The following is a 26,896-nucleotide window of genomic DNA, read 5'->3' on the forward strand; positions in this document are numbered from 1 at the left end:
TAGGAGGGAAGCACACCCCTAGCCAGAGGAGGAAATTGTGGATGGGGTAAGGGGTGACATAGCTGAAGTGACAGAGGAAGGGGCAGCAGATCCACAGCCCAGTGTCAACTAGCACTTGTCTGCCTCATCCCTGGCTCTGCATCACAATGCCTTAGAAAAGAGAGCCCCTGCCTGAGCTGCCCCCACCCGGCAGACCACAGTGCTGAGGAGAGCCCCTAGTATGAGCTGTGTCGGCCAGGACTGAGCACCCTAGGCCCAGCCCCTTCCGCTGCCACTCTAGAAAAGCCCAGGGTACAAAAGGTCAGGCACAGGACCACACTCCAGCCTCTCTCCAAGTTTCCAGGCCCAGTTCTGCTCCCAGTCCTGGCCTCTAGGGACATTTTCATCCCCTGTAAGATGGAACTAATAAAAGTACTTCTGCTTATACATTAGTGATTAACTGAACTAATACATAGTGTATTTCATGGCCTGGTGCAGCCTAAATGGGCCTTCCCGGCAGGTATCTCTTCTCGAGGCTGCAGGGTTCTTGCACTTCAGGAAAGCTACTCTCCCACCAGCCTCTCCAGACCTGCTAGATGGAAAGCGGTATGGGGAAGAGAATACTGGGGCTGGAGGGGCGCAGGCTGCAGACACCAAGGGGGGGTAGCAGAAAGTGATACCTTTGTTTCCCTGGCTCATCTCCCACTGGGTGTCTTCTGGCCGTGGCAGCTGGGACACAGCCCTATGGGTCACCTCTCCTCCCCTTCCCCACCTCCTGCTCCTATAGAGGACCAGCGGGGCCTGATGCAGACTGGAAAGCCCACCTGGGAGCACAGGTGGGAGCCTGGGAGTGCAGGTGGGCCACTGGACGATGCCACTGGCTGCAGAAGGCCTTTCTCCTGCCCATCCTTCTCCTGCCCACTGATGGCAGGGAGCTTTGCCAGCAGGTGGCTCCACAAGTCTCGTTCCCAGGGGGACCCCAAAGAAAGACTCGAACAAGACCACGCCTTTTATTTTTCCTTCCTTTAATCTTAAGCAAAAGAGACATGGGGTTCAAAAATAAAAATTTCTTGCCCCCCCAAGCCTTTACCCAGTTCCCCCAGTGTACCCTCCTTCTCCCCCAGGGAAGCAGGAGGCAGGGGTGGGGGCATCTCCAGCTCTGGAGCAGGAAGGCAGGGGCCGTGCCCAGCTCACTGCTGGTCTCTCTCCAAATATAAATACATGTGTCAAAACTCCTAGGAAATCCTCCACGCCACCACTCAAGCACTCTGGGTTTCTGCTGGCGTTTGGAGGATGCAGGGGCCGGGCACTGGCTGCTGTGCTTTACTGCACCTGCTCAGCCTGCACCCCGCCAGCCTCCTGCTGCTCATTGTAGAAAAGATGGCATTCAGGGTCTCCCCGGATGGTGGGGGCTCCCTGGATCAGCTTCCCGGTGTTGGGGTTCACACACCAGCACTCCCCGCGCTGCCCATTCAGAGACATCTTGCACTGAGGAGAGAGAAGAGGAGACTCTAAATTGAAGGTGCCCCACGGCCGCCAGATGGCCTCCTCTCCACCAGGGTTGACTGAACAACCTGAGGTTGTCTTCAACCTCCTACAAGGCTCTGGGACTCTGGTTCGAACTCAGATCCCCATTCAGTAGGTCTGAGGCGGACCTCTGAGTTTCATAGCTAGCAGGCTCCTAAGTGGTGTTTAGGCTGCAGCAAGAATGACACCTGCCAACAAGGCTGTCGGAGACGCCCCAAGACCAAAAGACTGCCTCTCTCCTCCAGGAGGGTCCCTTCAGCTGAGGGACCTGGTATTCAGTGTACGGAGAAAAGCAAATGTTAGAATAAAGTATGTGCCAGGCACTGTGTAAGTAAAATACACACAGACTATTCAGTTTATATTTAACACACATATATTCAAACAATTCTCACCTTGTGAATTAGGTACCATATTATCCCCACTTTAGAGATGGTGATTCTGAAGCCTGGACTGGTTAAATAACTCCTCCAAAGTCACACAGCTAATAAGAAACGGAGGTGAGATCCAAACCCAGGCACTCCCAGTCTCAGAGTCCCCGCCCTTCTCCACAAGCTGTCATTACACATTGCTTTGGTTACCCAGACGTTACAGTAGGCAGCCTGGTTTTCCTTTAGAAGAAGAGACAGCCATGTTTTCGAGCTCCAAATGAAGTCCTTGGCTTATACTTGGAGGGTAGACATCCAAACTGTTTTAAGGCTGTCATTCGCAGGGATCTATGGTTGTCACCTAAAATGTCCCCCACAAAGCTAGGCTGAAGGCAAAGTTGCCAGCTCATGAGCTTTCTGAAATGATTAGATTATGGCTTTCAATGAGCTCATGAGCTCACAGTGTGTTCGCATTACTTGGAGGTTATGGAAACAGGTGTAGCCAAGCCGAAGCAAGCAGATCTCGCAGGTGTGACGCAGGGGCTGCCACCTGGTCCCTGGGGTCTTGGGTCTCCACTCCTGCTCTGCTTCCTGGAACCCTGTCCTACCACACCCTTCTCCTGTAATCATCTGCCTCCCCGAAGGTCAACAGCAAGGGAACCAACCATGGACTGATTCTTCTGAAGCCCTGAGACAAAACAGACTGATTCTTCTGAAGCCCTGAGACAAAACAGATCTTCCCTGCTTAGGCTGACTACCTCAGGTGTTTCTTCACAGGGGCCAAAGGCCCTTGTACTTGCCAGGGAAGCACTTATTCTACTGAGCCATCTCCCCAGCCCCTCTAGAGAGCATTTTAAAATCCTGATGCCAAGAAACAACACCAGACCTACCAAATCTCTAGGGATAACCCTGGACCCCTATTTGTAAAGCTTCCAGACAGTCGCAGGCCACAGCCGCGGCTTAGCACCTCCACTTGCCGAACAACGCTGCTCCAGCACCCACCCCCGCCATGAGCTGCACACATGTGCTTCTCCTTCTATGAAGGACAAAGTGCAGGAAGCAGAGGGTAGGGTGGGTATGGCGTGAGTGACCAGGGCCTAATCACTACAGAGTCGATGACCGTGGGAAAAACACCCGTAACTTTGGTGGAAAGATACTGTCCACACACATTGACCACCAAAGTGCAAATGAACAGAAAAGGAGCAGCTTGTGGCAAAAGGTTGCAAAGGTTAAACTTCTTCAACTTCCCCAGAGCACTAAGTAAGAACCAGATGCTTTCCGGTACCATTTTTACAAATGCTCTCCATGATGTTTCTCTGTCCCCAATTCTCGCTTCCCTCTGGTATCTGAAAACCAGAGTGGGCTGCTTGGTCAATGGTTTCAACCGGTGAGTCGTGACAAAGTTCATGGAGCTTCTTAGAAATGTAAGTTCTTTTCTTTCTTTCATTTTTTATGTATTTAGTACAAGGTTTACATGGTCTTACCACAGATTGGACTCACAGTGATTCTCCTGTTTTCAGCCTCCCAAGCACCGGGATTACAGGTGAGTGCCACCATGCCCAGTCTCAGTCGCTGTCTCGGGGACTGGGCCAGCATGGCACGCCAGGATCTAGCCCCGGTCCTCCCTCTATCTAACCAGGTGCTTTAAGCTGCTGAGCTATCTGGCCAGTCCTAGAAATGCAAGTTCTTGATTCCCCACCTGCCACCCTGAATGGCAGTATCTGAGGCGGGCTCAGGTGTTGGCTTCAGATGCTTCCAGTCCTCAGTAAATACTGAAATGCCTTGGCTTAAGGCAGTGGCGATGAATCCATGGCACGCATGTGCAGTGGGCTGTCTGTAGCGCTGAGGTAAGGACTCTTCTTCAGGAAGCACCCTCCCTCCCTCCCAAACTAGAAACCAAGCACCACTGCCAGGAGGCTAAGAGTGGACTCAGCCCTGACCTGCCTGAGGCCAGGGAGGCCGGCCCCACCCTCACTAGCCCTCAGCTGGCACTCCCGTCCCCATGGTTACAGAATCCTGGAGTCCACTTAGCTCTAAGCCTCAGAGAATTACAGGCAGGTGGGTAGGAGCCAGGCATGCAGGCACCTGGGACTGAGGAGGAGCTGCTCTGGCCCAGTTGGTACCTACACTCACCTGTTTGAGGTTGTATAGGCCGTGCTTGTCACAGTTGGGGATGTGCAGGGAGTAGAGGTGCTCCAGAGGGCCCCGATCATCAGGAAGGCGCATAGTAGAGATCCGCTCCAGGACCTGGTCCAATTCCTGCTGGCAGGGGGTCTGCAGGAAAGGACACTTGCAGTAAGAATAATGGGCCCCCAAATCACTGGGGCCAGATGCAGCCTCAGAAAGTGCATCCGAGGGAAGGGACTTTCCCAAGGCCACATGGCTGGTAGCTATGACCAGTGACAACCACCCCATGATCTCACCATGCCCAACCCACCCTTTAAAGAAAACCATACATGGATGGGAATTTTCACTCCTTTCCTCCATCTGCAGCAATGGCCTTAGCGGGTCAAAATGTGCTCCACCTGCAAATACTACATCCACTGGCTGTCTCTAAAGGGTCTACATGACATGGCCCAACCTCCATCCCCTGCCTTAACCCAGCCCGGGCCAAGACCCAAGACAGCAAAGCTCAACTGGAGAGAGGAAAGAAGGACAGTAGGGCTCATGGGGGAGCACATTACAAGGAGGAGCAAGCTTCGCCTTCCTTTCTGGGATTCATTTTCTTTGCCTACATCCCAAGCCAAAGGAAAATGTCTTAAGTTTTAGAAGGAAGAGACTTCAAGAAACCCTATGTCCAGTTCATTTCACAGCCAGAGGTCCTGAATGGCCTACAGATTACTATGTTGGTGGTACTACTAGGAAAGAAGTGTATTGCTAATACGTTGTACATGGGCTATAGCGGGGTGCCTACCCCATTTGTGAGATCCCCTTCCATGCCCACCTACAACCAGATCTGACCCCACTGACCCGGGCAGGTGGTGGCCGTATCTTCTTGGGCTCTTCCAGGCCGAGGTGGTGTTTTCCACCTTTGCCCATCTGCCGGTGCTGCTCAGTGACTTTCTCCCGGAAGACAGCCAGCTCCTTCATGCCTGACTTGAGGGGCTTCCGGCCAGCACTGCCTCCACCTCCCAGCATGTTCAAGGTCCCGTCTACATGATTCTCGCCCAGGCTTCCCTCGGAGTGGTCATCACCATTGTCTGCAGAAAGGAAAGGAGAGCTCTAGGGCCTGTTTCTTGGGAGATGGGTTCCCTTGGACTCCTGAGGCTGGGGAGGGCAGAGTGGAGTAATGACAAGAATGAGATGAGAGGGCTGCAGAGATGGCTCAGTGGTCTAAAGCACCTACTTGAAACAAGCTTGGCAAAACACAGGGACCGCGGTTCAATCCCCCAGCACCACATGCCAGCCAGCCCTGCCCCCTGGTGGGCTGAGCTGGCCACACACACACACAATATAAATGTAATAAAATAAATAAAATAATCTAAAAAAAAAAAAAAAAAAGAATGAGATGAAAAACATCTAGTGAGTGCCAACTTCGAGTCAGGGCCCACAGTCAGCAGCTTACACAGTCGATCCATTTCAGCTTCACAGCAGCTCTTAAGTGAGGACAACTAGTGTCATCCCCCAACTTTTCCAAGCAGAAAAGAGGCTCACAGGGGCCATTCACTCAGCCATGACATCACAAGACTGCTAACTGATGGGTCCATGACTGGAAGCCAGGCTGTAGTCCAGCAAAATGATAGGGACGCTTTGTTCTGCCTTTGTCTTCCACCTGGGCAAAGCAGACAAGTACAGAGGCCAAATGCCTCTGCATGGCCCTCAAATTGGGATGGGATTATGTCCTTTCTGGTGTCCATCGGCGCTTCCCGGATTCAGCCACCACTAAAGGCAAGTTCAATTTCCTCATCCTTTATGGTCTAAGAGGTGTACATTAGGCTTATTTTTGTTTTGTTTTAGTGCCACTAAGATTATTGAGCCACGGAACGCCTGGCAAAGGAAGGTAAGATAGAGAACCACACTGCCAGCCACAGGAGGTCTGCAGCACTCCACTCATTCACTCTTCACTTGCCAATCTGCTGGTGTCAAGAAATTCCCATGATGCTTTGTCCCCAAGCTGCTACACACTCCCCTACTAACTCTTCTGTGTCCATGTCTACAATATCTGTGCCCTGCACCCCATCCCCGCTACCCTGAGAGTCCAAGGTACTGCTTATTCCAGGGCATGGAGCCCTATCAAGATGTCTTTAAGTCTCTTTAGACCTTCATAAATCTATTGTGTGCCCAACTCAGGTGAGGAGGACCTTGAGAGAGCGCCTAGATACCAATCTCTTCCTAACTGAGGCTTGTCCAACCAAGGAACAGTGAAAGGAATGGGTCACGGGGGGCAGCTGTAGCAAGGGAGCCAAGTCTTAGCATTCTCTACAAGAGTAAGGAGTCAAACAGCCCAGCCCCACGTGCCTCTACCCAGGCGCATGGAGACACATGCAGCGCAGTGAATGGAGCCCTAGAATCCACTGTCCATGACCACAAAACGTAGCAGATTCTACCAAGGTCTGGGTGGTACAAAGTGAATGTTTTTCTTTCTTTCTTTCTTTTTTTTTTTTTTTGGCAGAACCGGGGATTGAACTCAGATCCTTGCGTTTGCCGGTCAAACGCTTATCCTACTGAGCCATCTTGCCGGCCCCCAAAGTGGATGTTTTTCATCCAATCAGATTTTTCTCCTCCACTTTAATGAACCTTCAAAAATGTCACAGTCCCAATCAAAAAGGGAATGGTGCTTACAGTATGTCTACACACACAGGTTTGAGGCGAAGCACCCTGTACATGGTGGCCCCTTCTGAACTTCCACACATGATGTCAGGCTCCTCCAGGGCCCTCTCCTGAGCAGTGTCATATGGTGAAAAGGGCTAGCACTTAACTGGACAAGGACAGCTGCAGTGGCTCAAATTGTGATCTATGTGCTGTTTGGGTATGGGATATGGGGGCACCTCCTCCATGCCATACACAGCATTGATTCAGCAGTGACCGGCCCTTCCTCTCCTCCTCTCCCCTCCCAGCCTGGCTTAACACCTGGTTGGTTCTCACGGGCTACGCCAGCACCCAGGGCACCATGGGTGGCTGAGGGGCACATGCTCATGCTGCACCCCAGCTCCGCCACTTTCCCTAGGCCCTGCATCTCCATGCAAATTGCCTCTGTGCCCTACTTTCTTCACCAAAAATGGCTGCATAGCAATAGCCCCGTCTCCGTCTCCACGTAACTACTGAGAGAATGCTGTAGGTAAAACAGTTAAAGTTACTTGGAACAGAAACTCTACCCATGCGGCGGGCAGTAATCACCTTGATGACAATGACAAGGAGGATAAGTGCCCCTGTTCTCTGCCCCTTCAGCAATGTAGAACCTGACTAGCAACCCAGAAGCAAAAGAAAACAACTCTGAGCATCATAATGGATGTCACTGCATCTTCTTCCACAGAAGTCAAGGAGGAATCTTGATAGTACACGTCAGTATGGCTCCGGTAAGCCTAGTTTCTAGATGTTGCCATTCAAAGTCCCCACAGGATAAAACCAAATCAACAAAATTAAAAGGAGAGGGGCTGGTGAGATGGCTCAGTGGTCTAAAGCACCTACTTAGAACAAGCTTAGCAAAGCACAGGGACCGTGGTTCAATCCCCCAGCACCACATGCCAGCCAGCCCCGCCCTCCGGGTGGGCTGAGCTGGCCACACACACACACACACACACACACACACACACACACACAAATAAATAAATAAATAAATAAAAATTTTTAAAAAATTAAAAGGAGAAAGAAGAAATGCACGTGAACAGTGATAAGAAGGGGACGCACATGCCAAAAGAAACATAAGAACTCTAAAGACATTCTGTGCATGGCAAACAATTCCACACCCATCCAAGAGCCCTGGTTTTGCAGCCCACAGCAAGAATTATATGATGGTGATGACCTTCGGACATCATAAAGGAGGGTCAAGAGTTCAGTACAAAGAAAGATTTCTTTCCAAAATGTTAAAATTTAGAACAGCAAGGCTTGAAAACTTAAACATTATAAACCCTGGAAACCTGAAAAATTCTTCTATTAGATTGGCTATTTTCCCAGGGCTGGTAGGTATCCTGAATTTCCCCCATAAACCAAGCAAGATTAAATCTTGTTCTAGCTGCACCAGAAACACCACAGGGAGGTAAGTCTAGGGTTCAGTGACTGCTTCCTGGCTGGGGAGGGGTCCTGACCCAGTCCCCTCTCCTCACCCATTCTGCTCCCCCTTTCTTTCCTTGAGGTGGGGAGTAGTAGGAATTTAAAGACACCCCCCCCCCAGCAGAAGATTCAGTTGCCGTTCGGCAGCCACTAGGTTCCTCAGAATGGGGATACCAAGTCACTCCATCATGCTACCGATTTCCTCTGCGCTACCAGCTCTAGTCTATAAAGGATCACCCCGTGACCCAAGCAAGCATGAATACCATCACCCCTGCCATCTTCAGATGGCTGAGGGAGAAAGGGCCAGTAAACTTTGAGATGGGCCAAGCCTAGAAACTAAACAGGACTACGCAGATGCTGGCCCAGGGTGGGGTGACTCATCCCCACTCACACTGTCCCAGTCCTGCTGCAGTTCCAGGCCTGCTTCTCTGCACCTAGACTTGAATGGCAAGATCGCTGCCTCTCCGCTATGGCTGAAGAGAACAGGCTCCACACTGGACCTTCCCAGCCATCCAGGGCCAATATAAAACAGACAAAGTAAGGACTTTGTGGCTTGAGTTAAGAAGAGCCAGTCTCCACAATGGCTACAATTACATATATTATCCCTGACAAAAGCAGCAAAGGTTGGTTGCTGCCACCTCAGAGTTTTAGGGAAAGCTCCAGGCACCCCACTCTACTGCCTGAAACATCTCTTGGGATCAAGGCTCCTCAGGCACAACACAACTGACAGTTGGGTCAGATAACGCTTTGTCACGGGCTGTACTGTGCATTACAGGATGCTGACCGGCATCCCTGGCCTCTACCACCTAATGCCAGTAGCAACAGATGACACCAAAACTGCTGTCCTTACTGCCAAATGTGCCTGGGAGGCAAAAACCAAGCCTAGCTGGAGAACCATATTCTGGAGTCAGTGGCTATCCAAAGGCCTGGCCCATAGCCTGAGTGGCTCTAGACTCCACTCTACTATCTTCTGCGATGGCCAAGATTCTCCATCCCCAGGTACACGGGCCCATGGCTCCTGGGGTGGGATGCAGGGGCCCTCCCTGGGCATGGCAGAGCACTCAGTCCTCCTGGGTACCTGTACCATAGATAGCAGCCCAAGAAGCACCCTGAGTTCCCAAGGTTGCCCCAACATTTAGTGCTCAAAAGACCCTCTGCCAACCCTGGAAACATAGTTAAGCAAACAGAAGAGCCCAGGGAGAAGTGTGTGCTCGTGCCTGGTCTGAGGCTGCAGGCAGGGCCAACCTGGCCATCAGACACAGTAGTTACAGGGCTTAGGGGCCTAGAAAATCTTTTCATTTATCTCAAAATTAAAAAACAGAACTTTTACGTTGAAAGGGATTAATATACAATATCTATGCACTTGCGTGCACAAGACCATGTGATTTTAAGTATGTACTCTGAGTTTAAAATGCTTTTACGCAAAGGGCCCCCAAACACAAAGTGTCTAGGGCCCATGAAGGTGATACTGGGACACTGGCTGCAGGTCCCAGAACAGGGGTGAACAGGCAGTCTTCTCTTGGAAGAACAGGATTGGCTTTCTATCCTGAGATGGACCTGACTGCTCTGAGGTGAAGGTCAATTTCTCCACTCTCACAGAGGCCACCTGGATTCAAGGGTATGCCTCGTTTCATTCCTTTATTGATCTTGCCACTGCCAACAAACATGCCAATATGATGGGGCAATCAGTGGGCCTTGTTTGCTGGCATAGGCTCTTTCAGAGGCTGTGCAGCATCCATTTCCATCTCTGAAACAAGCTTTGTGACTCAAGTCCAGTAGCTGTCTCTGCGTGCATCTAGAAGCCAAAGGCCAGGGAAGAGAAATTTTGACTGGGCCAAGTTGAGAAAGGATTGTAGGCCAAGAACAGCATCCATGCCATGTTACCTGAAGAGGTTCTGGGGCCAGGGAAATAGCTCAGTAGAATAAGCATTTGCCTGGCAAGTGCAAGGGCCTGAGTTCAATCCCTGGTTCCGCCAAAAAATAAAGAGGTTCAAGGATTCAGGCCCCAAGTCTAACAGCCTAAGTCTGAATTCTAGCTTTTTTTTTTAACCTGGTTTTGCAACCCTAGGTAAGTTAGTTAAACTCTACGCCATGATTGCTCTTCTGTGCAAAATGGACAGACGGCATCCAGTACCAGTGGGCTGCTGGGAAAATCCCAAGAGATGCTGCCTGCGTAGGCAGTGAGTGTCTGAGCCTACAGCAACGCCTGTAGTTACTCTTGGCTGCTTCCCTCACTCCCTACAAACACACAGTCAGATAAGGGCATCGTCACAAGTAACTAAGTTCCTCCCATACATTCTCAGAGAGGCAACAGGAGCAGTCTTCAAAAAAACATTCCAGATGTGGAACTCCAGCTAGAGATGGAATTTTCCCCCAGAGCAAAAATACCAAGCTGTACTTTTTTCTGCCTAAGAGAGCGCCAGAATAATATTTATTAAGCAACCACTTATGTATGCAGCTCTGCAGGATTCAGTACAGAGGTCACTATAAGAAACAATTCTTTGGCCAGGCAGGGTGGCTCATGCCTGCAATCCCCGAAGCTGGGAGGCTGAGGCAGGAAGATCACAAGCTTGAGGCCAACCTAAGCAAAGGACTTACTTAGTGACTGAGCAAGAGCCTGCTTTAAGATAAAAATATTTTGAAGTGTTGGTGATGTAGATCAGGGTGGTGGCCCTAGGTTCAGTTCCCAGTACAAGAAAGAAAAAAATGGGGGAAGGAGAGTGAGCATTAGTTCTTAGCAACTCAAAAGGCATCATCACACAGGGCTTCAGGCTTAGAAATGACTGACAGGGATGTCCAAGGCCCCTCCAGGGACTGAGAAAAATTAGTTCCTCTCCCGTGAGGAGACGGGCCCGCAGTGCAGCGAGGCATTTCACGATTATACACAGCTCATGCCTTTCCCAAGAGAAGTAGGGAAGACAACAGCACTCCTAACCCCAGGGCCACTGAGAAGGGTTGAACAGGGGCACTGCCATCACTGCCCTGGTTGATGCCACTCATTTCTACCCCAGAAACCTGGACTGGCATCTGGAATGAGAAGAAAACGATCCAGTGTCCCACTGGAGAGATGACAAAGCTGAGTCACAGAAGGAATGCCACCTGGACCTACCAGAACAAACACACTCTGCTGCCATTTATCAAAGGTGCATGTGGCTGCCCACTGTCCTCTGACCACGCTTACTAACCTAGACAGGTGGCCAGCTGGCTGACACCCTGGGAGACACAGCTTTTTTAACTACATCTTTGCATTAATATTCTAGTTCCTGAACTTCATTCGGGCATATCCCTTTTCCCAGTGGAATCTCGCCCAGTTAGCACCAATGGACTTACTCACCCCGTCAAATCCTTACGAACATTAGGAGAAATAATATCCCTGGGCAGGCAGTCCAAATAGGCAGGCAGCACCAGCACTCATGTGCCCCAAATTCCAATTTCGCTGTTTGTCACTCATTCATCATTTTGGCCAAATCTTTTAATCTCTCCGAGCTCTACTAAATTTCTTTTCTTTGGGGCTGGGGAGATAGCTCAGTGGAATAAGCCACTTGCCTGGCAAGCAAAAGGACCTGAGTTCAATCCCTGGTTCTCAGGATCAAACCCAGGCCCTCACACGTGCTAAGCCCACACTCTACCACTGAGCCCCATCTCAAGCCAGTTGTTTGCTTAGGTTTTTCTGTGTTGCTAAATATTAAAGCTCGCTGCTATTTGATGGAAGTCCTTGGACAAGACTGGATTCACCTAAATTATTTCTTTTCAATTTTTAGGGGAAGGGTTGAGGAGGGGGAGAAGGAAGAACAGAGGCTCAAAATTGCCATATCTAGAAGGATACACTTGCCAGCACATACAGGAAATGGGTTTGTTGGAAAAAAGTTGATTCAAAGCCTGCCCCTAGCTGACAGTAGCCTCCGAATTCTACCTACATGGCTCCAGTGTTCCATAACATAGCCATGAACGGGCTGGGACTAACCATGTAGGTCATGCTGTGGATAGGGAGTTAGAAAGGGGTCCTGTTTGCTATTTTTTTGTAGCTAAATTTTAACCTGAAGACCTTAGTCTCTCTGGGTGAGTGACACTGTTTATGTGTCTTCCCTCACCGTTTTTTTTTTTTTTTTTTTTTTTTTTTTTTTTTCAAAAGGTCAGAGGCAAGTCAGCCCTGGGCTCTGTGCTAGAACTCTGAATGGCGTGCTGGAGTGTCTGCCTGGTGTTCGCTGGCTCCCAGAGCACATTCCAGCTTAGTCACCGACCTTCTCCCAGGCTGTAGGCCCATCGGTCCCCTGGTGACGTCCAGCTTCATTCCAAGTTCCTTTCCTATTTTTCCCACCCTCAGAAGAAACAGAACTCGTAGGCCAGCAACCCAGCTGCCATCGCTGAGTCCATCTTGTGAGAGGCAATGGCTCTGTGAGTGTTACAGATCCTAGGCTCTCCTAGGTGCCCCGTCCAGGGCTCATCTTGTAGCTCTCACAGGCTTTACTACCTAGCTGAGTACTGAACAGCTCAAAAAGCTATCAAGTGGAAAACAAAATATGCAATGCCACTATCCCTGAAAATTGCAGGGAAGCCCCCAAAATGAAGCCTGAGAGGGCACACACTAACCACCCAGCCATGGAATCCTTTCTACATCTGAATTCCTGGTGGAGTGAATTTCCTTGGAACGCCAACTCTTACAACACCTGAGGTCAAGTAATTCTGCCATGACAAAAGGACCAGTGCTGGCGAGCGCCAAAGTCTAAGATCCTGCCCCACATGCCAACTTGGCTATCCCAGGTTTCTGATACCACAGGGTGCTGAGCCCAGTTAGGCTTCATGTCCTCCTTTGAGGGTTCAGGGGTTAGACAAGGTCAGTGGTTTCCAAACAAAGCTGTCCATCAGAAATCATCTCAAGAACTTGCTAAAAATAGTGCTGGCCTCAGCCCCTGAGATTCGGAAACAGCAAGCCTAGGAAAAGGCCAAGGAACCTGCATTTTGAACAAGATACTCCACACTCCAGCATTTCCAGGATTTCCCATTCTTTAGGCTTCTCTCTTCTGCCTGGGTTTCAGGGAGAACTTGGTAAGGGAAGAATGGTGCTTCATTTCTTTTCCAAGATATATGGCCTGAGGTTGATGATGCAGCTCCGTGGTAGCCTTTGTTTGCCCAGTGTCCAGAGGCTGTGTCTTTGATCTTCAGCAAGGGCAGGGAGGGGGTGCACATACATAGTTCTCCAAGCATGCTCATATGCATAAGCTCTTTCTACCCGCTGGCTCACTGGCTTGTAAACAATATGGGCCATACACAGAGGGGCCCTTGGCTGGGCAGCATGTAGATTTCTAGGGCATGCCCTCACATCACCATCTCATCTTGGGCTCCCCTGAGTGAGCAGAAACAGAGGAGCCTCTCCAGAGCCTCCCTGCCTGCGCACACTCTAAAGGATGGCTTTATAAACACCAGGGTCATTCCTGGAATCGCGAAGACCTGCGGAGGGTCAGGGCTGAGGCAGACAGCTTGAGAAAACAAAAACAGGCTCAAATTCAGCCAAGGTCCTTTGAGGCTCTTCAAGCCAAGCTGTCCTTGAAGAGCCAGGGAAACTGATATCAAGATGGCAAACAGCACGATCAGCTTTCACTCTTTCCCATGGGTCCTGAACATTTCTTCTTGGGCTCTACTCCAGCCATCTGGGAACTGGCAGGGTTACCTAGCTGCTGAGGGCCCAAGTGAATGGAGTGAGCACTGGTGCAGAGTTGGACCAGAGGTTACGGGAACAGGAGACAGGCCTGACCTTGCAGTTCCACTTACACACTCACACAAGACCACATGCGCACAAATGTGCGCTACAGCATTTTGTAGTTGCAAACAACTATCAGCAACCTGACCTGCAAGCCTTTCTGACAAGTGAATGGATAAATATAATCAGCCAGGACATCTAATGCAATGATATACAGCATTTAAAAAGACTCTGTGCTGTGCTGGCCTGCAGCTCTTGGGAGGCTAAACACAGGCAGATCACTATGAGCCAATCTACGTGGTGAGAACCTGTAGGCCCTGTACTAAATACAAAATAAAAAAATAGACTCTCATCTGTCTTTGTGAATGAGATTTCAAAAACCTAGTATCAACAAGGCAAATGAAATATTTTATGTACATTTTTAATTTATTTCCAGAGAAAAATTGACTAATACTGGCCATCCATCATAATTATATATATATATATATATATATATATATATATATATATAACTTTCATTTAGCTAAGAAAGCTAAACTCTAAATACTGCGTGCTAGTAGACAAAACATTAGCCACATTCAGTTCTGAGCGATAGGCTAACATTATATTTATTCTTAGCACTTTTCTACATTTTTCAATTTCGATGATTAGGCTGGGGATGATTAGGCTCAGGCCTAGGTAGACTGCTCACCTAGCACATGCGAGGTCCTGGATTCAATCTGCAGCAATGAATAAATAGGCAAATAATCACTTCTCACACCACCCACCTCTTATCCTCCAGCTAGCGCAGGGATATCAGTAACCTTCAGTGTCCCCAGGACCCTGCTGGCTGAAAGACACCTTTCCTACCCAGTGACACAGCTCGCTTCCATACCACTTTCTGTGCTAATGCTACCAAGGTCACTTGCCCATCAGTCAGGGCTGCATCACGGGCTCCTTGTCACTTCTCTGGGCCATTAAGAAACGGGAAATGAATGGGGCAAAGTCCCAAAAATAGTGGGGGGGCGGTAAGTGAGTCAGGAGGGCGAGATGAAGGAATCAAGATGGCTCAGTCCAGAGAACGCAAAACTGAGAGACGAGCTCAGCCTGGCACAGCCCAGAGGGCAGGGCCACAGGGTACAGCATGATGGAGGTGATCAAGGGCCTCATGCCCAACAGAGAGGAGCCAGCTATTCTGTCTCCCATGGTCATAAGAGGAAGTAGCTTTAAGCTAAAGAGATGTGGGGGGCTGGGGAGATAGCTCAGCTGCATCACCACCTGCCTGACCAGCACAAGGTGCTGAGTTCCATCCCCTGTACCATAGAGAGGTGGGTTAGAAGGCATTCCATTTTCATGGACAAGAAGGAAAAACAAATGACAAATTGCAGCTAAGAAGAAATTGCACAGACTTTCTCTTATATAGTTTAGGAACAAGCTGAGGAGGAAGGAGGATGGACAATGGCCTCCAGGTGTCCAAGGGCCACTCAATGAATTCAGTGAACGACACTGCTGGACAAAATACCTTAACAATTTTTTATTTATTTATTTATTTATTTGTGTGTGTGTGTGTGTGTGTGTGTGGCCAGCTCAGCCCACCCGGAGGGCGGGGCTGGCTGGCACGTGGTGGTGGGGGATTGAACCGTGGTCCCTGTGCTTTGCTGAGCTTGTTCTAAGTAGGTGCTTTAGACCACTGAGCCATCTCACCAGCCCCAATCTTTTTTTTTTTGTTGTTTGTTTGTGGAACCAGGGATTGAACTCAGGCCCTTATGCTTGCCAGGCATGTGCTTATTCTACTGAGCCATCTCCCCAGCCCTACCTTAGTAATTTGACTCTAATTCCTTCCCAGCACCTCTGCCTGAGACTCCAGTAAAGGGCAGTGAGATTTCTGAATGTCCTGTCTTCTCTGAAAGATGAAGTGCTGGGGATATAGCTCAACAGCCTAAGTACCTGTCTGAAAGATGGAAGCTTCCTTCTGGAAGATACCACCTTGGTCTTTGGTTCTTTTTTCTTTGTGTTGCTGGGGATTAAATCTAGGGCCTAGTGCATGATAAGCAAGCACTTTACCACTGAGCTACACCCTCAGCCCTATTCTTGGCCTTTGAGATTTAAAACATCATACTAAACTAAAAGACAAGAAAGGAGGTACTTGTGTGTCCATTTGCTTTTTTGGAACAAAAATATGGTGCTTTCCTCTTGAAAGACTAAAGCAGATTCCTATCATACATGATAAAGAAAGAATAGGGGGAGGAAAAAGAAAGGAAGAAGGAAGAAAAAAGAAAAAGAATAAAAAGGAAGAAAAATAAGAAATAAGAAAGAAAAAGAGAAAAAAAACAGGAAGGAAGAAGTAGAGAAAGAAAAAAGTTTGGTCAAAAGAAGAGCACCACTCACTTACTTACAATATGTATCTTCTGCCTTGATTTCTTCTTAGGTAATATTTAACTTTAAATAGTTTGTTTGCCTCCGTCCAGCACTAAAAGCATGTACACCATCAAGGCTTAAAAATAAGCAGCTGACCGAGCTCAAAGAACCCCCCACCCCGTTGCCTTACGGCATCGCAGGTATGTGTCCACACTTCCAGCTTGCCTGGGCCACTCTGAGCAAAGAGAAACCATCTCGGCCACATGTAAAATGTGTACAAGCATCCTGAGTAACAAGCATCCTCGGGCACACTCGTGTGCGTGGTGGGCAGAGAAGGCGGAGCTGGTGCTCGATGCGCCCACCGGGCAGCATTCCACTGCCACCCACATAGCCCTCGTTCAAGCACTGCACAGTCAAATCATGAAAATTATCACTAAAATTCACATAATAATGTTAACTTTACACAGCAGCACACATCTCCAATCCCAGGTACTCGGGAGGCTGTGGCAGGAGAATCCCAAGTTCAAGCCCCACCCAGACCACTTAGTGTGAGCTGGTCTAAAAGTTTTTTTTTTTTTTTCCAAGTTCTGGACTAGGGAGATAACTCAGCAGCATAAGCACCTGCCTGGCAAGTGTAAGGTCCTGAGTTCAATCCCTGGCACCACAAAAAGGAGAGAGTGAGAGAGAGACAGAGATCTGTGTGGGAACATAGTCCAGTAGCAGAGACCTCTTGCACAGCGTGTCCAAGCCCTGGTTCACTCACAGCATCACAAATCCTCCCTTGCAGGGGAAGGGCCTGAATCCCCAACTGGCCAGGTGTGCACAGCCTTCGGCTTGCTGTAGGCTATGTTGTCACATTCATTCTTTGCCTCATCTCTCTGAACTTTCTCCTCTCTCACTGCCCATTCCTCTTGCCAGCCCCTTCTTCATCCCTACAACACTGCTCCCAGATACTCCAACCTGACAGGCTGAACCCAAAGGGTGCGTTAAGAAATTTAAAACTTGCAAAGATGTCCGGGATTGCTGGCCACACTCTCAAACCAGCACAAGAAGTGTCCTGAATATAAATAAGTGTCTTTAAATAGGTCACCATGCTGTTTTCTTTCTTCAACCAAAAGTTCACCGATTCTGTCTGATCTAATATTGCATCACACTGTTGCCCTCCTTCACCATCTTCCCTTGGTTTAGGAGGCAGCAAACCAAACCAGACAGCCAGCAGAGACTTCTAAGAGAATCTTCAGCTCTGGGGTACAAATGGGCCATGGTTGGCCATCATGATAAGGTAGAGAGGGGCCAGGGAGATAGCTCAGTAGAATAAGTGCTTGCCTAGCAAGCGCAAGGGCCTGAGTTCAATCCCCGGTTCCAAAAAAAAAAAAAAAAAAAAGATATGGCAGAGCCATAGTAAGGGGCAACTTCAATGGCCAGGATAGGGCTGGTGAGATGGCTCAGTGGTCTAAAGCACCTACGCACCTACTTAGAACAAGCTAAGCTCAAGCAAAGCACAGAGACCTCGGTTCAATCCCCCAGCACCACATGCTGGCCCGCCCGCCCCCTGGTGGGCTGAGCTGGCCACACACTAAATAAATAAATAAATATATATTAAAAAAACAAAATGGCCAGGATACCCACTGGGGAAATGCGGCCTCCACACTTGGATGCCTTAAGAGGCTTCCCAAAGCCAAGGGCAGCTGTCCAGGTAGCCATCCCCCTAAGATGACTAATTTGCTACATATTTAATAGCATTTGCTTTTCCCCTGCTCTGTGTGGAGATTGAGGAAATAAGAATCCGAACTTTGGGCTGGTGAGATGGCTCAGTGGTCTAAAGCACCTCGGTTCAATCCCCCAGCACCACATGCCAGCCAGCCCTGCCCCCTGGTGGGCTGAGCTGGCCACACACACACACACACACACACAAATAAATAAATAAATAAATTAAAAAAAAAAAAAAAGAATCCGAACTTGTACACCACCATTTGATTATCCGGTTTCTGCGCTGCGCTGCGCTGCTTAACTTTATCATCATGCAGTCACAAGGTTGATAATTTTTTATGTGCTCTTAAACTTGATTAAAAAAAAAAAAAAAAGCCACAGCATTGGAGACCTACAGCCAAATCATGTAACCAGGGACAGTGCCAAAAACGGGCACAGGGTGGCTCCATGGCCCTTAACCACTGAGAATAGCGTCTGATCACTGATATCACCTAAGAGAAGACTAAACCACGACCTTAAAACTCCACCACTTCACTTCTGCTCCTCCATAGCCCCCCTATCTTCCAGGGACCAAGGCCATCAGTCACATGCCAGCCGTCCTGCCCAACCACAGAAGCCTCTCTGACCCAGTAAACCACGCCACCCTTCCCCCTTCATCCTGCCTGGCACACCTCACACCACTGTTGCTATGGAAACCAGCCAACGTTATCAGACAGTCAAGGAGCTGGGCGAAGGGCACAGGGAACTTGCCATTCTCATTTCTTCTTGGCCTCAGGCACTTTAGAAAGCAAGCTCACCATCGCGGAGGCAGCTTGGCACCTTCACCCAGAAGACAATAGACCTGGAAGAAACTTCCTGGAGAGTTGCAAAAAGGAGCGTTTTGGAGAAGTTATGCCTTAATCACTGCCTCCCACAGGCAAGGAACATTTCCAAGAAGCAGTATGCAGTTCACTGCTGTTTTGCATGTGGGGATTCACGGAGCAGGAGCAGAGCGCTGGAGTGAGAACCCAGAAACCTGTGCTTGCTTGGCACTCAAACCTGAACGCAGGGGCCGGGGAGATGGCTCAGTGCAGTGGAATAAGCGCTTCCCTGGCAAGCGCAAGGGTCTGAGTTCAATCCCCAGTTCTGTCAAAAAAAATACCTGAATGCAGCCTTGATTTCTCTATCCAACAAGTTGGGGGAAATCCTGAGACTACACTAGAGCTGGGGGGGGGGGGCAAAATAACCAACCTCCCAATTCTGCATCAGGATGGACACTGAACAGGCTCTGCTTGCACCCCCACCCCGGGACAAGACGTTCAGGGGTCCACCCCCCCTCCCATCTGGGACTCCCTGGCTCCTCAGCTCCGCACAGGCTGACATACCTATGCACGTCCACTAATTAGAAACCTCCCCAGGCTTCGCTTTGGGCCAACTTACCAGGGCCTGTGGGCCAATTCCTCTGCCCAGCAGCTGGAGGTTTGCCAGCCCCTGCCCCCTTCTCCCCAATCCTCACTCTGCTCTGCTTCCTAACAGCCAGGAAGAGATGTGGGGCTGGCAGCCAGGAAGTCTCCAAGGCCTCCAAGTCCACGTCCCCCCAAAACGGGGGAAGGGAAAAATTCCTGACTCCAGTTGACTGTATTTCTTTCTGGGAGAGCTGATTTTCTGAGCAAGGTCTCCCTCTGAGTCTTGACTGACACCAAGGCTGAGCCAGCCCAGGTCATCCCAGGCTTTGTTAAGGAACAGGAGTAGCCAGCACAGGAAAAAGGGGTGCTAAGAGTCAAGAAGGCAGGGGCATGGGGAACAGTCCACTCCCCTAGGAAAAAACTCCAGAAAGTCTCTGCACTGTGAGGGCAGATATACTCCCAGAAACCAAGGGCCAACTCGTTTCCCTGGGCCTTTCCGTTCCCTTTCCCTTGCTGTCTGACAAGAATCACCCACCCTAAACCCCTGGTGCTGTATGCTTCTCTTTGTCTCCACTGTCCTGGGTTTCACCATAACTTATAAGGAATGATCGCCCCCCCCCCATTCAAGTATCCACCTTCTCTCCTTTCCCAAGGCCCTGCCTCCTCCACAGTGCCTGAGAACAGCCACCCTGGTCACTGGGCAACACAGGCTGCCACTCAGAGTCAAGTGCCATTAGGAAGGCCTCCAGCACCCGAAAGCTCTCCTGATCCAGGGCTCACCACTCACCATTCACTACTCACCCTCTACATGAGGCTGCTTCCCCCCTTCTCAGCAGTGAGGTCAGCTCTGGAGAGGATGCAGTACGAAAACGTCATTGTGGAAAGAATATCCAGTTTCCTTGTCAGGATCATGTTCAACTTTCTGGCACCACAAGCTCAGAGGGGGCAGATTTGAAAGGCACTTTTACCTGGACAGGAAATGAGCTCCGGCAGACTTTCTTGGCTGTGTACCTTATTTCTACCTTATTGTAAAGTGCATTTGCATTACCTGGGTCGGTACCTAGGCTGGCTGACCAGATGAAGCCAGACTCGGTCCTCTAATGTCACCTAGGCGTCCAAGCCTTGGGGCCATCTCTGCACACTTCAGTCCCTCCTACCACTTTTCACTTTTTTGGACACTACAAGATGAGATGTTCCCTATAATGAATATGGTCATTCAATATACTTAAACTGTACCAATATACTTGAGAGATAGAAAGAGAGGAGAGGAGAAAGGAGAGGAGAGAAGGCAGAGAGGGGAGAGGGAGGAAGAGAGGGAGAGGGAGAGTAAGAGGGAAGAGGATAGAGAGGGAGGGAGGGAGGGAGGGAGAGAGGGAGGTAGAGAGAGACAGAGAGACAACAAACATGTACATTGCAAGGGTCAGTGGTATAATGCAAGGGTCAGTCGCTGACTCTAGTACTTGGTCCCCGGAAGAGCGCTCATTGCCTACCTCTTCCATAGGAAATCAAAGCCTACTGACCTCAAGCCATTTAATTCTGCCAGCTAGATTTATGCTGTGGTTAAAAGTACAGAAAGTGAGTCACAGGAGGTATGTGTGATTCTACTTTACAGGTAAAAAGATGGAAATCAGGTTGACTCATTGCCAAAACCAACTACTTAGGCTTTACTTTTCCATCTGTTTGACAAATCCCATGAAAGGGGTACCATCAATTTACAGCTAGGGAAACAAAGTCTCAATGGGAACCAGCCTCTTATTCTGGTGACTAATACTAATACTGCGATCTGAACCTGTCCAGTTCGGCCTTTGTTCTAAGGGCCAGCTCACTGAGTGTCAGACCGATGTCACCTGCCAAAGTTAAGAACCTTCCTAAATGCCAGGCACTTCCTGTGACCACAGGTGGCCTACACTTACATCACGAAGGAAATAAAAGCATCCCTATTAAAAAATAATAATAAAATCATCTCCACTTCACCAAAGCTAGTGTTTGAGCACCAAAGTTCTGAGAGGGGTCTTCATCGGAACCAGATCAATGTGACAGCAAAGCCCAGTCTGCTTGTACATCAGCAGCTACCTACAGCCGTTTCTCCAGAGATCACCAGGGCCCTTTTTCCTGTCTTTGGTGACCCACCAAATGAATGCCAGCCACTTGCATTTTTTAATTTCCCCAGTGCAAGGATTAGACCTTGCAAAGGAAAACCAAACACAGTAATCCATGGGGATGGCAGGGATGGGTCACAGCCATCCCTCACCTGCATGTGGCAGGTATCCAGAACTTCTGGCCAATATGCTTGAAGGCTTTCTGCTGCCAACAGCCCAACCAAACCCGTGCTCAGCTGCAGAGCCAAAGGCATACAGGGGAAGGTAGCCAGGATGATCGCTCTCCACTCCTCACTCACTCACTCACTCACTCACTCAGCCTCTGACGGAGCCCAGTGCACACCTGTAAGAAAGAGATAGCAAAGCCTCCTTCCCCTCACAGGAAGAGAGGAAGACAAGAGCCAAAGGAGGGAAGGAAGTCAGTTTCAATGGAATAAGGACAGATGGAGGGATGACCCATCTCCTGATGGCTGCCTGCCACTACAGGAAGATGCTGGCCAGAGATAACAAGGAGAAACAGAGGAGCCTGGAACATCTGCCAACCAGATCCCCACTCCCCTGGCGAAGCCCAAGTGTGACCGCCCCCCTTCAGTGGCTTCAGCGCGGCTGAGCAGCCCTTGCACTGAGCTCCACAGGAGGAAAGCGCCAGTCCCCTGCCCACAGGGCCCCTTCCTGCAGAGTTCAGCCCTTTCCCAGCTGTCCAGCTTCTTGGCTCAGCTCAAGGATTTCAGTTTGTCTCAACATCCCAGTCTCCAGTCACCTGTGTGGTGTTCCTCTGATTGGATCTGAGGAAGCCTGGGGTCAGGACACTCTCCACACCACTCCTTGGGCCCTGTCCTGTGTCCACTTACTTTGTGCACAGCCAGGTGTCCTGGTTGGGTCAGGAGTGGCAGGGGTGCGGGAAGTTTGGAAAGGCCTGAGAAAGAGAACAGTCGAGTGGGATCGAGGTGACAGGACAGAGAAGGCAGGAGAGGACGGAGAAGCTGGGAAAGGGAAACCTAGACAAAATACAGTCCCTGCATTCGATCCCTGAAAACAAAGCCCTCAGCTTTTCTTATTTTTCTTGGTAGTGTTGTAGTTTGTGAAGACCAACAACAAAACCCAACAAGGTTAAAACCTGCTGATTTCTGCTCTTTAATCCCTTCAGCAGTGGGGCTATGGCTTCCCATTCATCCTGTGTCCTTACCCTTTCTCCATTCCACTAGGACTAAGAACTTCAATCATGGGGCTGGAGGATAGCTCAGTGGTATAAGCACCTGCTTGGAAAGTGCAAGGTCATGAGATTGATCCCTGGTACCAAAAGCAGAGCTGGGCCGGGGATATGGCTCAGTGGAATAAGCGCTTCCCTGGCAAGTGCAAGGGCCTGAGTTCAATCCCCGGTTCCGCAAAAAAAAAAAAAAAAAAAAAAAGCAGAGCTATCAGTTTTTAGAGCAACAAGTCCCATCTTTTCTTTCCTTTCTTTTCCTCTTGTTTTCTTTCTCTTTCTTTCTTTCTTTCTTTCTGAGACAGGGTCTCGCTATGCAGTTCAGGTTGAACTTGAGCTCACTTTGTAGCCCAGGCTGATCTCAAACTCCCAAAGATCCTCCTGCCTCTCAGCCTCCAAGTGCTGGGATTACAGACACGGGCCACTACTCCTGGCTGCAAGTCCCATTTTTCTATGGTGGAGAAGAGCCCTGCTGAGAACCAGCTAGAAGTATGCATAGCACATTTGCAGCACTAAATTCCATGACTCCCTTAACCTAAAGGAATGACTTGCCTAAAAATGTTTAAAATGAGGGGCAGGGAAAGCTATTTAACCCTCCCTCTTCCCTTTGCTGCCAGGAAACAACAGCCCCACTTGGCCAAGAATAATGGCCTGACCCGCATTATCACAACAGGTGGCTTCTTCCCTTTAGACTCTCAAACTAATTCCAAAAGTCCTTTGGGAGGGGAAACTTTGAATAGAGCAGACCGCGGACTACTTCGAGCCACAAAGAGAAACAGCCATTGCACCCTCACTGGGCCCCCCTTGGCCACCCCCTGTGGACAAGTCTGTCTCCAAGGTGCACAGAGCCTCACCCCAGTCTCTAAAGCAAGGAACTCCCAGCATCCAAGAGAGAAGCCAGAACAGCAGCCTTAGCCCCCACCCCCTCCATCCAAGTCTTCCTGGGGTGACTCCAGCCTGCAGCTTAGCAGAGCTGGTTCAAGGAGTTGTGTCCAGAAGGGGGGAGGGGAGGCGGAAGGTAGTGGCGTTAACAATCAGTGACAGTGGGTCTCACTCATTTCCCAGTCTATTTTACGACTTTGGACTCGGTATGCAAATTTATGCAAGACGAGATGCAAAGCAGCACTCCCAGCCAGAAGTCTCCTTGCTCTCTCCCCCTAGTTTTGAAGCTGCACTAAACCACTGTAAATCAGGCCCGCCTCTTCCCCTCCGCCCTCCCCCCAACAACGGTAGACACAGAGCCTCTCTGCTCACACGCCTTTGGGACTTTGAATGCCTACACATTTCTATAGCACCTTTATATGTGCGGAAGGACGGCGCCACCCCCATGCATAATCCCGAGCATTGTACCCCTATGGGGAAGGAGGCTGGGAGATGCTGAGGGACCAGCCAGGCCAGAATTCTAAAGGGTAGGGCCTGCCCCCTACACACCCTCAGCCCCCACATTTCTGGGCACTTCTGCTCACTTCACCACCTCACCAGACTTGGAAAGTCCTGACTTAAGGCACATCACAGGCTTCCCTTTTCACTTTCTACCAGGTCGCCCCCCAGTCTGACTCTTCCATCCGGTGACCCAAGTCCCAGCCCATCACCCCTTTCTTCAGGATACAGGCTCACCATCACCCACTTCTAACCCGCCTGCAGCAGCCCATGTACCCACCCCCACCCCCTGCATCCCTGCCATCCCCAGGAAGCCAGCAACACAGCCCCTGCGTCCTGGGAACAAAGACAAAAGAGCTAACAGCAAAGCCGGAACTGCTGGGGTTTGCTGCCTCGAAATAAGAGGGTATGTTTAAAATTCTCAAAAGCAACCTGCTCAAAGAGGAATGCAGGCTGGGGGTTGGGGGGCTCATTCTTCAGGAGGGAGAAGGAGATAGGAGGAGAGTGAGGCCACAGCATTCAGGGTGAAGGTCTCTGCCCTACCCCCACCTCAGACGCTAGCACTTGCCACAGTGACGCCAGTCCTGCCCCGGCCCAGGACCCACTCCCTCAGGCACAGAGGGGTCTAGCCTGGCCTGGGAGAAGGCTGACAAGACAGCTGGAGAAAAGCAGTCCTACACCCAGGCAGAAAATCCAGAGTGACATTCTCCCCATAAAGTCATCCCATTGTCCTCGGGCTCCCCTGACAACTCCCACCCCCCAGGAAAAGGAAAAGTGACTGGGAGAAAACCTCCCTTCCCCATCTGTTGCCGGCCCAAGTCCCGAACCTGCCTCTGGGAATCCTGGGAAACAGGCGAGCTGGATTTCACGCTTAGAGGGAGACAAATGAAGAGTGGAAAAAATACTAAAACGGTGAGGAAGAAAATACACCACACACTTTATTAAAACAGGCAAAATCCAAGTAGATCACACAAGGCCTTTGAAAAAGTTCCCCTACTGAGGAAGATGTTTGATTTGTCCAAGTTCGGCTCAGAAACCGCACAAAACCCCCTGGGTGAACCGCGGGAAGCCAGAGGTGATGGGGGAGGACCACAGGTCTGGGAATGGCGCCCCACAGGAAGAGGATGCCCAAGTCTTTTCTCCTTGTTAATACTAAGAGTAGAAAGAGGGAAGGGTTAATTGCAAGGCAGTATGGGAGGGAGAAGAAAGGAACTGAGGGATTCCACTTCGGAGGAAGCACTACCTAGCTCCGTACTCAAGGTCAAACAGTGTCTGAGAAATAGAGGCAAGGTTTCAACTCTGACCCTTAATTCCATTCTCCCGGCGAACAGAGAACGAAACAATAGCAGGCCTGAGGAAGGGAGGGGGGCTCACAAAGACGCTGAGAAGCGAGCAACAATGTCTGCACTTTTTTTTTTCCCCTAATGAGAAACTTGGTCAGAGTCGCTTGCTTTTTAACCGGCAGCGAACAACTGGCACATTTCACTACTGTCTGCAAGAAGAAATAGTTACAGTTTTCCCCTGACCAGGGAGGCAGGGGGCTTTTGTAATTTAAAAAAAAAGTGACCTCCTTATAGCTTGGCTGTGTCCCTCAAATAGCTTTTTGGAAAGGATGAGGGTCCCTTAACAAAGAACTCTGCGTTCCTCATTTTACCAGATCGGAAGCGTTCGGGGCAGGGGGACGGGGAGGGGCACTCACTACGAGTCCTTGCTACCCCCCTCCCTCCTCGCCCCGGCTGCTCCTGCCTTCCGACCTGGGGCCCAGATACCTAACCGCACAGCCAAGCAGCCAGGGTCCTGGGAATGCAGCCGGCGACCCGGGTTAAGTTACACTGATCCAACTGCCGGGGTCTCCTCTCGCCTCCCCCACTTCCCCTTCCTCCGCGCGCATTTATTTTACCATCCAATACTGTTGAGCCCTTCATTCGCTAAGTAAAATACTAGCGCTCATTTTAATTGTTCTGCTAACCAACTCACCCTACAAAGTACCATAGTCCTCCCCCTCCACAAGCCCAGTAGAAGGTCCCTCCTGTCCCTCCCCACGCCCCCGTCTTACCCGTGGTCCCCGGTGTCACTAGTGCCCGGTGGCCTCGGCCTCCTACCAGCGTTCCCACTAGGACCCTCGGACCGCAGGTCATCCACTCAAGCTGTGCTCCAAGTTCCTACTCTCAAAGATCTAACGTTCCTCCCCAGCAAACCCGCTCTTGGAATATAAGTGAGGATACGTCCCACCCGGGGAAGGCAGTAGTAACGGGGGGTCAAAGCTCTTTCGCTTGCTCAACTCCTACCCCTACCCCGGGCCTGACTTTCGGGGTCTCGCTCCCAACAATGCCCCCCGATCTGAGCAAGGACTCCGTTCTTCCTTCCCCGCAGCAGTCCCTGGACCCCGCTAAGCACTCCTAAGCTCCCTCCAGAACGAACCCTGCAAGGGCTGCCCCGCTGCCCTCCAAGTTTCTCCTAACTCGTGGTCCCTGCCCGTCTTACCTGCAACCTGCTCTCGGTTGGCGCCGTAATCGGCATCCCCGAGCTTTTCGCAAGTGCCTTCGCCGTGGACCAGCGCGTGAAGGGGCAATTCGGAACCGGGCTTGGGGTAGCAGCGCATTCCCTGGGCGCAGCGCGGGGTGTAGACGCCGCACGCCTCGCCCTCCAGCCGAGCGCACACCGAGCAGCAGCCGCAGCCCGGCTCTCGGACCAGCTCAGCGCAGGGCGCGCGGGCGCCGCCGTTCACCCGGGACCCGGCTGCGGGCGACGCCACCGGCGGGGTCCCGCAAGCGGCCAGGCGCTCCGCGGTGCAGGGCGGACAGCGGAACAGCACCTCCGCGCGCACCCCGTGGCCAACGCCGCCCGCGCCCAGCAACAGCAGCAGCGAAGGCAGGAGCAGCGGCAGCGCGGGGCCGCCCAGTCTCGGAAGCATGTTGGCTGTGGCGGGCGCTTGAGCAGCGGGCGAGCGGGCAGGTGGCACGGCCCCACAAGAGCACGAGCCGCCACCTTCGCTTCTTTCT

At 50.6% G+C, this 26,896-nt stretch overlaps 1 protein-coding gene across 1 annotated transcript; it reads right to left on the reverse strand.

Moving 5' to 3' along the window:
- Window positions 1-993: 993 nt before the first annotated feature.
- On the reverse strand, window positions 994-26,896 carry Igfbp2 (insulin like growth factor binding protein 2). The gene is made up of 4 exons (XM_004641349.2): window positions 26,379-26,896; window positions 4,842-5,071; window positions 4,005-4,145; window positions 994-1,467 (listed from the first exon to the last, which is right to left on the reverse strand). Exons 1-4 carry the CDS (start codon window positions 26,806-26,808, stop codon window positions 1,303-1,305), a joined length of 966 nt encoding a protein of 321 aa, XP_004641406.1. The 5' UTR covers window positions 26,809-26,896; the 3' UTR covers window positions 994-1,302.

This window comes from Octodon degus, unplaced genomic scaffold (genome assembly GCF_000260255.1).
Source record: "Octodon degus isolate 3935 unplaced genomic scaffold, OctDeg1.0 scaffold00135, whole genome shotgun sequence".
Classification (NCBI taxonomy): Eukaryota; Metazoa; Chordata; class Mammalia; order Rodentia; family Octodontidae; genus Octodon; species Octodon degus.